We start from the raw sequence: 13,077 nt of genomic DNA, 5'->3' as shown, positions 1-13,077 counted from the left end.
GAACATGATCTCGCAAAGGCTAGAAATATGAATTTAGTACTTTGTGTTTTCGAACAATTGTCGGGGTTAAAGCTTAATTTTAACAAGAGCGAATTGTTTTGCTTTGGAAGAGCCAAAGAGGAACAAGATGCGTATAGACAATTGTTCGGTTGTGAAACGGGATCCTTGCCCTTCAGTTACCTTGGAATCCCAATTCATCAGCGCAAACTATCAAATAAAGAATGGAAATGTATTGAGGATCGGTTTGAAAAAAAAAAAGCTAAGCTGCTTGAAGGGCAAGCTTATGTCTTAGGGAGGTCGGCTTGTGTTAATAGATGCAGTACTACCTAGTATGCCGATGTTCCTGTTATCTTTCTTTGAAGTACCTATAGGGGTGCAGAAAAGGTTAGATTTCTATCGATCTCCTTTTTTCTGTCAATGTGATGAAGTAAAGACGAAATACAGATTGACCAGGTGGGATATTATTTGCAGACCCAAAGACCAAGGGGGGCTTGGGATTGAGAACCTGGAGATCAAAAACAAATGCTTGTTAAGGAAATGGCTTTTTAGGTTATCGGTTGAGACTGACAATATGTGGGCACAGATCCTACGTAACAAATACCTGCAATCAAAGTCTTTGTCCCAGGTTACCGTAAGACCTAATGACTCGGCGTTTTGGAAGGGGCTAATGTGGACCAAGAATACTTTTTTCGCAGAGCAAAATTTGTTCTTGGAAATGGTACAACAACCAGATTTTAGGAAGATACATGGTTAGGGGAGTGGCCTTGCAATATCCCACTGTATAATATTGTACAGCGTAAGGAGGTTTACATTGCTACAGTATTACAATCGTCCCCCTTGAACATCCAGTTCAGGAGGTCTCTAGTGGGGGAGTGGGGGAGCTCATGGTTGCATCTTGTGCGAAGGTTGATGGATGTTCAACATTCTGATCAGCCTGACTCGTTCCATTGGAAGTTAACTAGGAACGGTGTTTTCACGGTAAAATCTATGTACTTGGATCTAATTGATTCTGGCCCAATCTCAAGATCAACTCATATTTGGAAAATTAAAGTTCCGTTAAGAATCAAGATCTTCATGTGGTTCGTTCACAAGCGAATGATACTCACCAAAGATAATCTGCTTAAGCGTAGTTGGGTAGGCAGTTCACGTTGTTGTTTTTGTGATAACGATGAAACAATACAAAACCTCTTCATCGATTGCCCTCTCGATAAGCTTCTTTGGCGTACGATTCATATAGCCTTTAACATCAACCCTCCAGTTAGCATCAACATGTTATTTGGCACGTGGCTTACTGGAATGGAACCAATTACTGCGGGACGTATTCGGATAGGAATATGCGCAGTACTTTGGAATTACTGCGGGACATATTCGGATAGGAATTGCACAAATGATATGATCTTTAACAGACAAAATCTTATGAATTTCTTGCAGGTTATCTACAGAGCTTCCGCTTGGATCAGTATGTGGTCGTTCCTCACTCATACGGACTGCATGGAGCTTTTGGCTACTGGGTGCAACCGATGGGAGACGGTAGCATGGGCTATCTACAACCGGTTTGGATGGCGGTCCAATAATAGGATAGATGTTTAGTCGCTTGCCCTGTTCATAGCCGGTTTGGCTTTGTTTATTTTCTTTGCTTTTTGTGCTCCTTTTGTGAGCTGTACTATACTGTGGACCTTGGTTTGTTTGGCTTTTAATAAAGTGGCCGCATGCATCATTCTGATGTAGAGGCCGGGGGTCTTCCTCCTTTTCAGGAAAAAAAGCCCTAGGTAGGTTTGGGAAAGGATGAGGTGGTACATCCGACGATCACAGCGATAGAGGCGGCAGTGGCATCATTTACATGGATGAGGATGGATGTTGTTTTGGTGACATTGATAGTGAGGCCAGTAGCGAGAGAGAAGTCGTCTAGGATTGACTTTAGGTGAGAAGCAGCCTCAGTTGAGGCCCTGGCTATAACATGTGTGTTGTCTGCGTATCAAAAGAATGGTAGGAGGAAGATCTGGGTAGATCGGGTGTTGCAAGTGACCAAGGTTGCTAGCGTGGGCTTTGAGAATGAGCTGCTGGAGAATGTCAGCCACGATGATGAATAGGTAGGGCGGGGGAAGGGTCCCATTGGCGGAGACCATTCTTGCAGTTGATGCAGTCCTCTGGTACGCCGTTTAGGAGGATGCCAGTTTTCCCGATGGTAAGCAGATTTTCAATCCAGGAGCAGAAGCTAGTAGGATAACCCCAATGGTTTAGAAGGAGCAAGGAAGACCAGGAAATGGAATCAAAGGCTTTCCTGAAATCGAGCTTCATGGCCATAGTTTCAGCCTTACGCCGATGACACCAGCTAACGGTGTCTGCTGCATAGATGAAGTTTTCGGCGATGGACCTACCCGAAATGAAGCCTGTTTGGTCTGCATGGATGAGTAAGGCGATGAATGCTTTCACCCAGTTCGTGAGAACTCTGGTGACCACTTTAATGTGGCAGTTTTGAAGCCAGATTAGCCTGAACGCATCAGCAGAACAGCGGGCTTCAGAGATTGAAGAAGAACAACCAGAGAGCGGTTAAAACGTTCCGTGTCAGCATAGCCATCAGCAAACTCGTGGAAGAAGGGGGTGATGATATGTTTGATTTGGCTCCAACATTTGCGATAGAAAGCCAATATTTGTTAGGTCTATAACATGGGCTATGCAATAGAGAAGTTGCATCTATAACATGGTATCAGAGCCTAGGTTTAGGTTTGCTTCGGACACCACAACTCGTCCTCCTCTCCGATCGATTTTTTGTTCAGTCTCCCGGTCAGATTCCGTCGATCTGCTCCTCTCAGGTAGATTCCCCCTTCTGTTGACGGTCCGCCGTTGCTTCGTATGTTCTCGACCAGACTGGCCTCCAAGCTCTGCTCCACGTACAGGCCCGCCCGTGCAGCTCTAGCAGTGTGCGTGTTGCTTCCCCTGCAGCCCTCATGGCCCCGCTGCAGCCTCCTGCCAGCCTTCTCCAGTCGCCCGTTGCTGGCTTCCCATGGCCTGCTGCTATATGGCTGCTCTTCTTAGTTGTGTTCGTGGTTGCTGCTTGCTACAAGCTGCTGTGCCTTCTCTACTTGTTGCTGCTTCTACAGGATTTCCGTGGCATCTTTTTGCATTGTCGATCTACACCCATTCTCTTGCCGCCGGTTTTCTTGGGCTATGATTTTGTGCGCAATGCTTCATTCTCTTGATGTGATATCCTCTTATGACAACCCATCTTCTCTTGATACTTATATTGTATCTTCTTCTGATGTGGTGTCTTCTCGTTATCTCCTGTGGCTTGGCTTGACAAGTTTTGAAGACCCTTCATGCTTCATGCTACGACGACACTCTCAAGACTATGTTTCCTTCCTTGTGCCCCAAGTCATGTCTAATATATATGTGCCCTTTGGGCTATGCAATAGACAATTTGCATCTATAACAAGGTGGAAATACTTTATATTCTCTTCGCCGAGAAGAGCAGCTTTAACATTCCCAGAAGTTGATTTTTCAAAATGGCATGTTGCAATGCTTTTATCGCCACTTTCCTAAGGGACTCGGCCGGGGAGGGAGGGTGGTTTTCTTCTTTTAAATCTAGAAGGCCAATAATAACACTTTGTTGACTCGGGAGAGAGAGTACCTTCAGACAGCTCGAGCTCCCTCTTCTTGTTCTCTGCGTGAGTCTCTGGTGTGTGTGTGTGGCAGCTTGCACAGGACAGAGGAGGAGGGGCACCTCTTCTAGGTCAGATCCACTCATGGGCTTAGGCCCAAAAGACATATCAAGATGGGCTAGGGCCCATACTGGTTCAACACTCCCCCTCAAGATGGGTGGTAGATATCTATCATCCCCATCTTGTCACACGCCAAGTTACAGTCCTTTGTTCCCAGTCCCTTTGTCAAGCAGTCTGCAAATTGTAAGAAGGCTGATGATCCCAGCATCAAATTTCTCTTTAATGAAGAAGCGGTCAATTTCCACATCCTTCGTCCTATCATGTTGAACTGGGTTATTAGCAATGGCTATAGCTGACTGATTGTCACACCACACCCTCAAGGGGCCCTTCCTCAGAAGTTTCAACTCGCACAGTAGGTGCTTCACCCAGAGCATATCACACAACCCTTGAGATAATGCTCTATACTCAGCTTCTGTTGTTGATCTAGACACAACAGTATGTTTCTTGCTTCTCCATGACACCAAATTTGTCAAGGATCACACGACAGTCTATTTCATCAATGAGTGCACTGAAAGAGACCAAATTGACAGGGATGGCTGGCACATGTACAACTGACGATAGGGAAATGGTCGGGGTACACTTACCAACCCCTATGACTGGCTGTTTTGTGCCATCGGCCGTTTGTATAGTGCTCGTGTGAGAGGGGGGATGCTTATTGTAAGACTTGAACACGCAGGAGTTACTAGCAACATGCCTAGATGCTCCAGGGTCAAGAACCCACTCTGGAGCACTCTCATTAGTAGCAAGAGAAGCTCTTTCCGAATTACCTTCATCAGTGGAGGCCCAGTGAGCAAAGTCTCCATAGACAACATCATCTACATCTTTGCCTTTGGACGTTCCAGTGTCTCCTGCAACGGCCATGTGAGCCCTCTGACCCCCTGAGTGTCCTGAGTAGCCGCCTCTGCCCCTAGAAGCCTGACCCCATGAGGTCTCTGAGTATCCACCTCTGCCTCTAGCACTTCTGCCTCTGCCTGTTCCCCCTCTGTTATATCCCCTGCCTCTGCCACGAGTTGGACATTCTCTCTTCCAGTGACCTACCTCCCCACAAACATGACATTTGGTGGGATCTCCCCTCTCCATGCGCTCAGTGACTGCAAATGTCGAAGTCGGCACAACCTTCACGTCTGCATGCTCAAGAGATAGGCGCACCTCCTCTTGAGTCATTGCTGCAATAGCCTCAGCAATGGTAGGTAGACTAGGTTGGTGCAGCAGGGAAGCCTTCCTACCATCAAAGCAACCTTTGAGGCCAGCCAAAAGTTTCAGCACACGCATGCGTGCCATCCACTTGTGCCCTGACTCGATTGAAGCTGCATCATAGAGTTCCATAGGATCACAGTTATCCTGGTCTGCCCACAGAGCCTGCAGTTGTGCCACGTATGCCATCACTGACATGCCATCCTCTTGGCGCAACAACCTAATTTTGTTCTCAATTTGAGCAATGAGCATGACATTGCCCTTGCCAGAGTACTGGATGGATAGAATCTTCCATATCTCAGTAGGTGTGGATAGCCCCTCCACAGAGCGTCCAATGGAGTGCACGACAGAGTTCAACAACCACACCATGAGTACAGAGTTTATAACCTTCCACCTTTTTCCCTCTGCACTACTCTTGTCTCCTGGTTCTGCAATGGTGCCCAACAAATATCCATCAAGCTCCTTCTGCTCAACAGCCCACAAAGCCCTCCTGGACCAGCTCAAATAATTTGTGGCCCCCTCTAGCTTCATGCCCAGAGGAGACATTTCGAGCTTTTGAGCCACTTCCTGTCGAGGAACGATGACCCCAGAGTTGGAGTTGGACTCTGCGAGGATCTTAGCGAGCTTCTCAAAAGCATCAGCAAGAGCATTTGGTTCAGCCATCTTTGGTGGGGAGTAGCAGCAGCAGCAGAGACTCCCCAAACAGCAGTCACAAGCAAAGCACCAGAGCAAACGCAACAGAACAACACCACAGCTCGTATCTCCCCTGACAAGCAGCTGCACGACACCAACAGTTCTTACTTTCTCCCCCTCAGCTCACAGACCAACAAGCACTAGCAGCAGCAGCAGCCGTTCAGCCTAGACCAACAGCAAACAGCAGCTGCAGCAGGAAACCCCAGCAAATTTAACAGCAGCAGCACGCCCAGCAGCCGGCCCTCCTCCGTCAGCAGCAGCCCTGCCGTGCCTTGCACGGGCGCGCCTGCAGCAGCCGCCGGCAGCAGCCCACGCACTCCTCACAGGCAGCCTCCGCCTGCAGCCCCGCCGGTCCTCTCCAGCACGCCGGATGTCGCCCAGATCCGCCGCCACCTCGCCGGACGTCGCCCAGATCCGCCGCCACCTCGCCGGACGTCGCCGCCATCTCCTCAGGCCCCGCCGTCGCTGGCCTCTGATACCATGTTGACTCGGGAGAGAGAGTACCTCCACCTCCAGACAGCGTGAGTCTCTGGTGTGTGTGTGTGTGGCGGCTTGCACAGGGCAGAGGAGGAGGGGCACCTCTTCTAGGTCAGATCCACTCATGGGCTTGGGCCCAAAAGACATATCAAGATGGGCTAGGGCCCATACTGGTTCAACACACTTTTGCAAGAGGCCTCTCTAAAGTGGGCTGGCAGAATCATGGACTAACAGAACTCCCTTAACAATTAGCCCTGGTCAACGGGATTTAACTTAAAAGGTAATGTATTAAATGGTTGGTAAGGTTCCAGCAGTAAACTGACACTTACCCAGAACCAGTCATGTACCCCTTTCTGTGTATGACCGGACTGATCCATATTTTGTACTATTTGAAGAGAAATGTGTGGACTAATGTTTATTTAATATGCTGGAAACATGTAAAGTTGAAAACACAGAAGAAGAAAGAAGAGCAAACTAAAGAAGAGCTGGCCAGTTTTGGTTGGTTTCACAACCAGGCAGGTTCCAGGATTGACCTCAGTTCAACTGTCGAAGAAACCCTGAACGATGGTGTAAAATTCGAATCTTCAACCCAACACAACAAATCATACCTAACTTTAAAATTGGCAGTAGAATCTGTCCTCTCCTTCTCATTTCAGCTGCTTCTTCCACTGTAAGTCCTTCAGGAGCTTGCTGGATGAGTTTTGGATAAACAGGAGTGGCTGGCTTCCAAAGCATTAATGGATAACGAGGACGGGTGTGTGGGTTGTAATTTCGTCCACGGTACAAGAAAACAACTCCACCTACTCGTTTAATGACCTTTCCACCTGATTTCTCCTGGAAATACAGATATTATATAGTTAACCTATCTGAGCGAGCAGCATAATAAGTTAGAATGCATATATGACAATTGAGCTCTTATTACACTGCTACTAGCTGCTAAGAAACACGAATGTCTAAAACCAAACAAGTAAACAAGTTTCCCTGGACCTTGGAGCGCGAACTCGTAACTTAAAGGGCGTACCCAGTGCTGAAAGCTCCCACACAAGGTGGGGTCTAGGGAAGAGAATTTCTAGACAGCCTTACCCTTGAATAATAATTCTGCAAAGAGGCTGGTTCAAACACAGGACCTCCAGGCCACAAGTGGAGAGACTCTACCACTGCGCCAGCCCTACCTTTGTAACCTGTGTGCAGAATAAATTTGTTGCGGCCGACGTTGGCTACGGAAGTTACTTGGTGGGATACTAGCTGTGCACGAGGGTCATTGCTGTATAGGGGTCGTGGTACAGGAGAAGGGTAATGAGGAAAGATTGGAGAATTGCAGGGGTAGAACAGAAGCATAGGTAGGAACTGCATATTTTATTGCATGCCTTGCTTACAAGGGGGGTACATCCTTATATAGACTTTTTAGGTTGGTTACTGTTCACTGAACAGTACAGCTGGGACTATTACAAAACTGCTCCTTTATAGAGCTATCCCAACCTGACTTGAACACAACCAACTTTAGACTCAAACTTCTACTAGGACTCCTACTCACTCTGGATACTCCTGGACTGAACTAACTTTTTTTTTGAACTAGAGAGGGGTCCAGAAGGACCCCGAAACTGCATTTGATATTAAAACAGTGGTACACAGCAGAATGCAAAAGGACCCAGAACTAATCCTAAATAGCAAACTGGTCCCTGCATTTTAAAAAGAGGACCCCAACAACCAGATGAGCAACGCAATTGGGTCCCTGACATCTTCACGGGTGCAGCCACGTCGTCGCCGGGGACAATACCACTTGGGACGGCGGAGCTTCCATGGCACCACGACATAGACTCCATGGAGAAGATGAGCTGCCTCCCTATAGGCTCCTTGGCAGGGAGGAAGAAACAAGAGGGCCGCCCTTCGGCCACCACGTGCGGCGGCGAGATGGGGCCAGCCGGCAGCCGAGCACCTTGGCTGGCGCCGTAGCCAGTCCCAATCAGCCACCAGAGATAAGCACAAACCCGATTAGGATCACCATCTCCTCTCTGCTTCGATTCCACCACCAAGATGACCTTGGAAACTGGAGACAGAGCAGAGTACCTCCATAGCATGGAACCAGTCGAGCTTATTGGTGCAGAGGCCAGCGTCGCGTTCCATAGCAGCAGTTGATCTCTAGCCAGCACCGCCAGGATCACCACCACCGATAGCCACCAGCCGCTGCTCCCCGCAGCGGCGGCATCCTCCACATCGGCATAACGCCAGACACCACATGGGCACAACACAACCTAAAACTAGATACTTTATTCACATAACTACACCGAGCACCTCTCCCTTATCTGCTCCGGCCGCCGTAGCCGTCGGAGAAGATAGGAGATCGGGCCGGAAGCTGCGGCTCTCTCTCGACTCTCAACGGCCTATCTCGAAAAGAAGCGCCCGTTTGGATATCCCGGACTGAACTAACTCTGGATACTCCTGGACTGAACTAACTCTGGATACTCCTGGACTGAACTAGGTTCATCTAATGGCAGCTGGATTCTCTTAGATGTCGCAACAAATTATAGTTCAATTTATATAGATCCTTAGAGAATGACATCAACACAAGCACATAATCACAACTGAATGGGAAAGTTGTACAAAAAGTATACCTCAAGGTGATAACAAAGGTTGTCCATATCAACAGTCGGTACTCCTCGACATCTCACTTTGCAGACCTCCTGGCGCCTCCAATGGCAATGTATCATCTCCAACATGTTGTGGGTCAACCCATCCCTTCCTACAGTCAATTAATCAGAAAATGCATTATTAGCTCCAGACTCCAATAAGAAAGCTTAATTCTGCACAAGCTTATCAAGGAAAATTTCAAGTTGAGTTATGATCCAAATGTCCTAATGTTGCCCCTACCTTAATTCAAACGGAACTTATCAAATACTTTAGAAAGCAAATTTTGACTATGTAGCTCCATCTCAAGGTTTGCCTTCCATGTGGAGTATTCTTAGGCATCTTATCCAATTTGTTGCCAAAATTCTAATCTGAGTAACATCGTGATTCTTCCGATCAGCTGCCTCTTGATCCTAGCCCTTAGGGGTGTGGCATTGTATTCTCCGGTGTTGCCCTTCTTGGGCTTGTACTAACCTTCTTTTCTACCAATGCATCAGGACGCAAACTTTAGCTCAAAAAAGTGCAAGCAACAATAACAAGAAAAACATTGAGGATTCTTATATATATATATATATATATATATATATATATATATATATATATATATATATATATATATATATATATACCACTGTAAAGAGTGGCATATTAGAAAATGTTATTTCACGTGCGTCCAAGGATCCAAATGTCAGTGAAATGAGAGGCAATTCCTTAATTGCCAATTTTCAGAGTTTTGAGAGCAAACAGTAGGCCTTCCTACTGTGTACATTTATAATGTTCTGTTCTAATTGCTGTACAAAAGGGATAAAAAAGAAGGAAAAGCAAGAAAATAGCTAAAAAAAGGCCCCCTGCTGGCTAATAAAAGGAATCCCCCTAAAAGGGCAGCCCCAGTGCATGTAGCTCCCGCTTGCGCAGGGTCTGGGGAAGGGTCCGACCACTTTGGGTCTATTGTACGCAGCCTTTCCCTACATTTCTGTAAGAGGCTGTTTCCAGGACTTGAACCCGTGACCTCATGGTCACAAGGCAGCAGCTTTACCACTGCGCCAAGGCTCCCAATAAAAGGAAGGAATCCCCCTAATTGTACAGAAAAGAGATTTAAAAAAGAGATGTTAAATGAATGCATCCACCCATGCCTGTAGGTCTGAGTAAGTATTTCGCTTTGCTCTGTGAATGGCGAAGTGAATGTCCTTTTTAAGTCTGCTCCTGCATCTGTACAGGCTTGGGAGGATTCCTTTCAAGATTATATCATCCCTTGTAGTCCAGATTGCCCAGGAGGCTAAAATGATGAGCAGAGGTAATCTGCTGGATTGTCCAAGAGGGGCAGAGGTAAGTCCAGCAGGCTGTAGCAAATGGACATTGCAAAAACAGGTGGTCTCAAGATTCAATTCTGTGAGCACCACACATGCCACAGGAGTAGTCAGGGAACTGTCAGCGTCCCAGGAGGGTCCCCTGGACCCGTTAAAATGGGCCGACCCGACGTCATGCCAGCCCAAAAAGTGTTGGCCACTTGGCGTGCTGGAGCCAGGGGGCAGGGGCAATTTCATGCCTCCCAAGCGCACTCCCCGGGCACCACCCGTCCCGAGCACCAAGGTCAAACAGTCGGCCCCTCCGTCCCTGGGGTGGGATGGCCAGCCAATCTTCGAGCGCTGGGGCGCCCTGGTAGCATCTCGCCGGGTCGACATTCGAGTTTCTTTTGAATGTGGCCATTGATAGAAATGCAAAGGTGCCTTTTTTTTGCAGTATTTGGGGCCATTGTATCAGATCCTTCTAATTTCATAAAATTAAAACCAACAAGGAGTATTGCTATATCTATATCAGTTCACAAGTGAGTTAGGGTTCGACACAAATAATTTGGGGTATCCAATCTAATCTAACGACTCAACCAGTTATGTTGCATATATGAAAATTATGCCTTCATTGCACATTTAATCCCTTAACTACACGATAGTAGATTTACAACCCCTGCTTTCAAATTGTAAGAAATTGCACAAACCTATTTCTTGTTGTTTAGTCCTGACGCTATGATTGCTGATCCTACCACTCAATACGATGTAGTGTTATTTTCTTCAATCCAATGATGTATAGTTGTGGGAAAAAAACTACTGTATTATTGTTTTTAATGTTATTAAAATTGAGCTAAGTTCACCAATTTAATACCTGGTAGCAATATCATACTTCTTGGATTCATGGTTATACATCGGACAAAACATGCATTTGCAAGTATAGATGCATGAGATGAGAACCTATCATGCACATATATTTCTCCTTTCGACACCACATATCTCACTTCAATCTGAAGTCAGAACAAATGGCAACGGCAAATATCTTCTTGTCTTGTTGTTCTTGAGAACTATAATAGTTACTGTGCTTACCAATGTTGAGTTGCCGGTTATGCGACATATGAGGCTTGACGAGCTCACGCACCTCGGCTGAGGTGAGTGGCTCCCCTAGAACCTCCTCCCGGCTCCTTCCGTCGCCGGGGCTCACCCTGGCGAAGTCCAGCTGCCTCCTCCCCCTCACCTCCATCATGATCCCGTGCGGACTCACCGTTCGTGGCGGCTCCTGGCCAAGCGGCGTGTGCAGCCGCACGCCTCTTCGCCGGGCCTTCTCTTCCTTGGTCAGCAGAGGTGCCTTTCCGGTCCACGGCCGCGGCATGGTCGGCGGGGCGAAAGGCAGGAATGGGGGTTCCCGGATGGCCAGCGGCGCGGCGCGGGGCGCCTCGGAGTAGCTGAACTGAAAGTCGAACGGAGCACCGGGGAGACGGAATGTGACACCGGAAGGGCCTACGACGACAGAGCGCCCGGCGGCGGCGTCAGTGGGGTCGGTTCTGAGGAGGGTCTCGCCCTTGCCTGTGGCTGCGGCTGGGGGCACGGGTTTTCGGTAGGAGGTACGCAGGTGGGGTGCGCGGAAGGCGGGGTTGGTGTGGGTGGTTCTTGGAGCCGGCGTTGCCGCTTGTTCTTGGAAAGATTGCTCGTGATGGTTCTCGGGGTGGCGGCGGCGAGGTGGGAGGGGAAGTAGAGGGACGGCGCGGTTCTTGGGATTGTGGCGGTTAGGAGGGGGAGGGGGAGGACAGGAAAATAGGTTAGCCCGCCCAGCGGGGGAGGGGACTGGACGCTGCGGCGGCGGCGGCGGCATGGCGGGAAGTGGTTTCGGTAGGAGGGACAACAGAGGCGAGAAGAGAAAGAGATAACGAGATCCAGCCGAACTGAGAGGAGGATGGGTTGCTCCCGCGACCCAGATGGCGACGCGCCGCCCGCGGCCATGGCCCTCATACCTGGCCAAACGGGCCGGCCCGGCCCATCGTAATCGTGCCTGGCCCGGCACGGCCCGCTAGAGCACGATTACTATACGGGCCGTGCCGTGCCGGCCCGCGTGCTGCGCCCCAGATCCAGGCACGGCCCAGTTAGTAAACCGGCTGGCACGTTGGCTTGTTTAGCACGTTGGGTCGCATATTTTTAACCTGTTATTTGACGCACTGAGCGTTTTTTAGCCTATTTTTACATGTTGGGCCATATATAGATGTATAAAAAAATTAAAAAACGTAATTGGGTCGTGTCGTGCCGGCCCGCATGCCCAGCCTTCAGGCCTAAGCACGACGCAGGGCGTGCCGCGTGCCGGGTCCGGCCCATTTAGCCTGTGTCGTGCCTGGCCCAAGGCGGGCTATGCCGGCGTGCTCACGAGGCGGTCCAAAAAAAGGCCCATTTGGCCAGCTATAATGGTCCTGCCGCTTGCGCCTCTGGCCGGCTCCGCCCCGGCCGCCGGCGTTGCGGCGATGTCCCCCGCTACCCCAGAGTTGTTGGTCGGGGTCTCGCGCCCCCGCTCCCCCTGCTTGTCGCCGTCCTTGCCGGTGTCGCCGCTGTGCTGGGCCGATATTGCGGAGGATGACGATGCCGTCGCTGGTCACCCCATGGTCCGGCGAGAGCCGCCGGCTCGTAGAGCGGCGCCTCGTTCGAGGATGGTGGCCTCGCCTCGGTGCGTCTATCTGTCCTCCCCACCGGCTCACCGGCTCCCCCCGCTCCCTCTTATGCTGACGCCGCACAAAAGGGACGCCCTTGGGTCCAGGACCACTCGCCGCCGCCGCGCTCCGGCGTGGGGCATCGTGGGGCGGTCCGACCTGGGCCGGGCCCGACGCTCCTGGCGCCCCGCCGCGTCCGCAGTCCTGCTCGTCGTTCCCTCGTCGCCGGCTGCCTCTTCGATGATCTTCCGCAAATCCCCATTTCGCCCCTTCATCGCTGCGTTCGGTGCCTCCTCGCTCCGGTTCTCCCCCAGCCGTCCCATGTGCCGCACATGGCTCGCTGTTGCTCATACGCCGGCGCCGGCCGCGGCGATGGCCGCAGCATCCGAAAAAACTCTAGGTGTTGCCACTCCA

At 49.7% G+C, this 13,077-nt stretch overlaps 1 protein-coding gene across 1 annotated transcript in view; it reads right to left on the bottom strand.

Moving 5' to 3' along the window:
- Nucleotides 1-11,919, bottom strand: part of LOC123061176 (CRS2-associated factor 2, chloroplastic) — a 32,098-nt gene extending 20,179 nt beyond the window's left edge. The window contains exons 1-3 of the mRNA XM_044484124.1: nt 11,081-11,919; nt 8,696-8,823; nt 6,692-6,917 (exon numbers count right to left, since the gene is read on the bottom strand). Coding sequence (XP_044340059.1) covers nt 6,692-6,917; nt 8,696-8,823; nt 11,081-11,843 — 1,117 coding nt within the window. The 5' untranslated portion in view covers nt 11,844-11,919. The remainder of the gene's footprint in view (nt 1-6,691; nt 6,918-8,695; nt 8,824-11,080) is intronic.
- Nucleotides 11,920-13,077: the final 1,158 nt, after the last annotated feature.

This window comes from Triticum aestivum, chromosome 3A (genome assembly GCF_018294505.1).
Source record: "Triticum aestivum cultivar Chinese Spring chromosome 3A, IWGSC CS RefSeq v2.1, whole genome shotgun sequence".
Classification (NCBI taxonomy): Eukaryota; Viridiplantae; Streptophyta; class Magnoliopsida; order Poales; family Poaceae; genus Triticum; species Triticum aestivum.
This window is presented reverse-complemented; position numbering and strand designations above follow the sequence as displayed.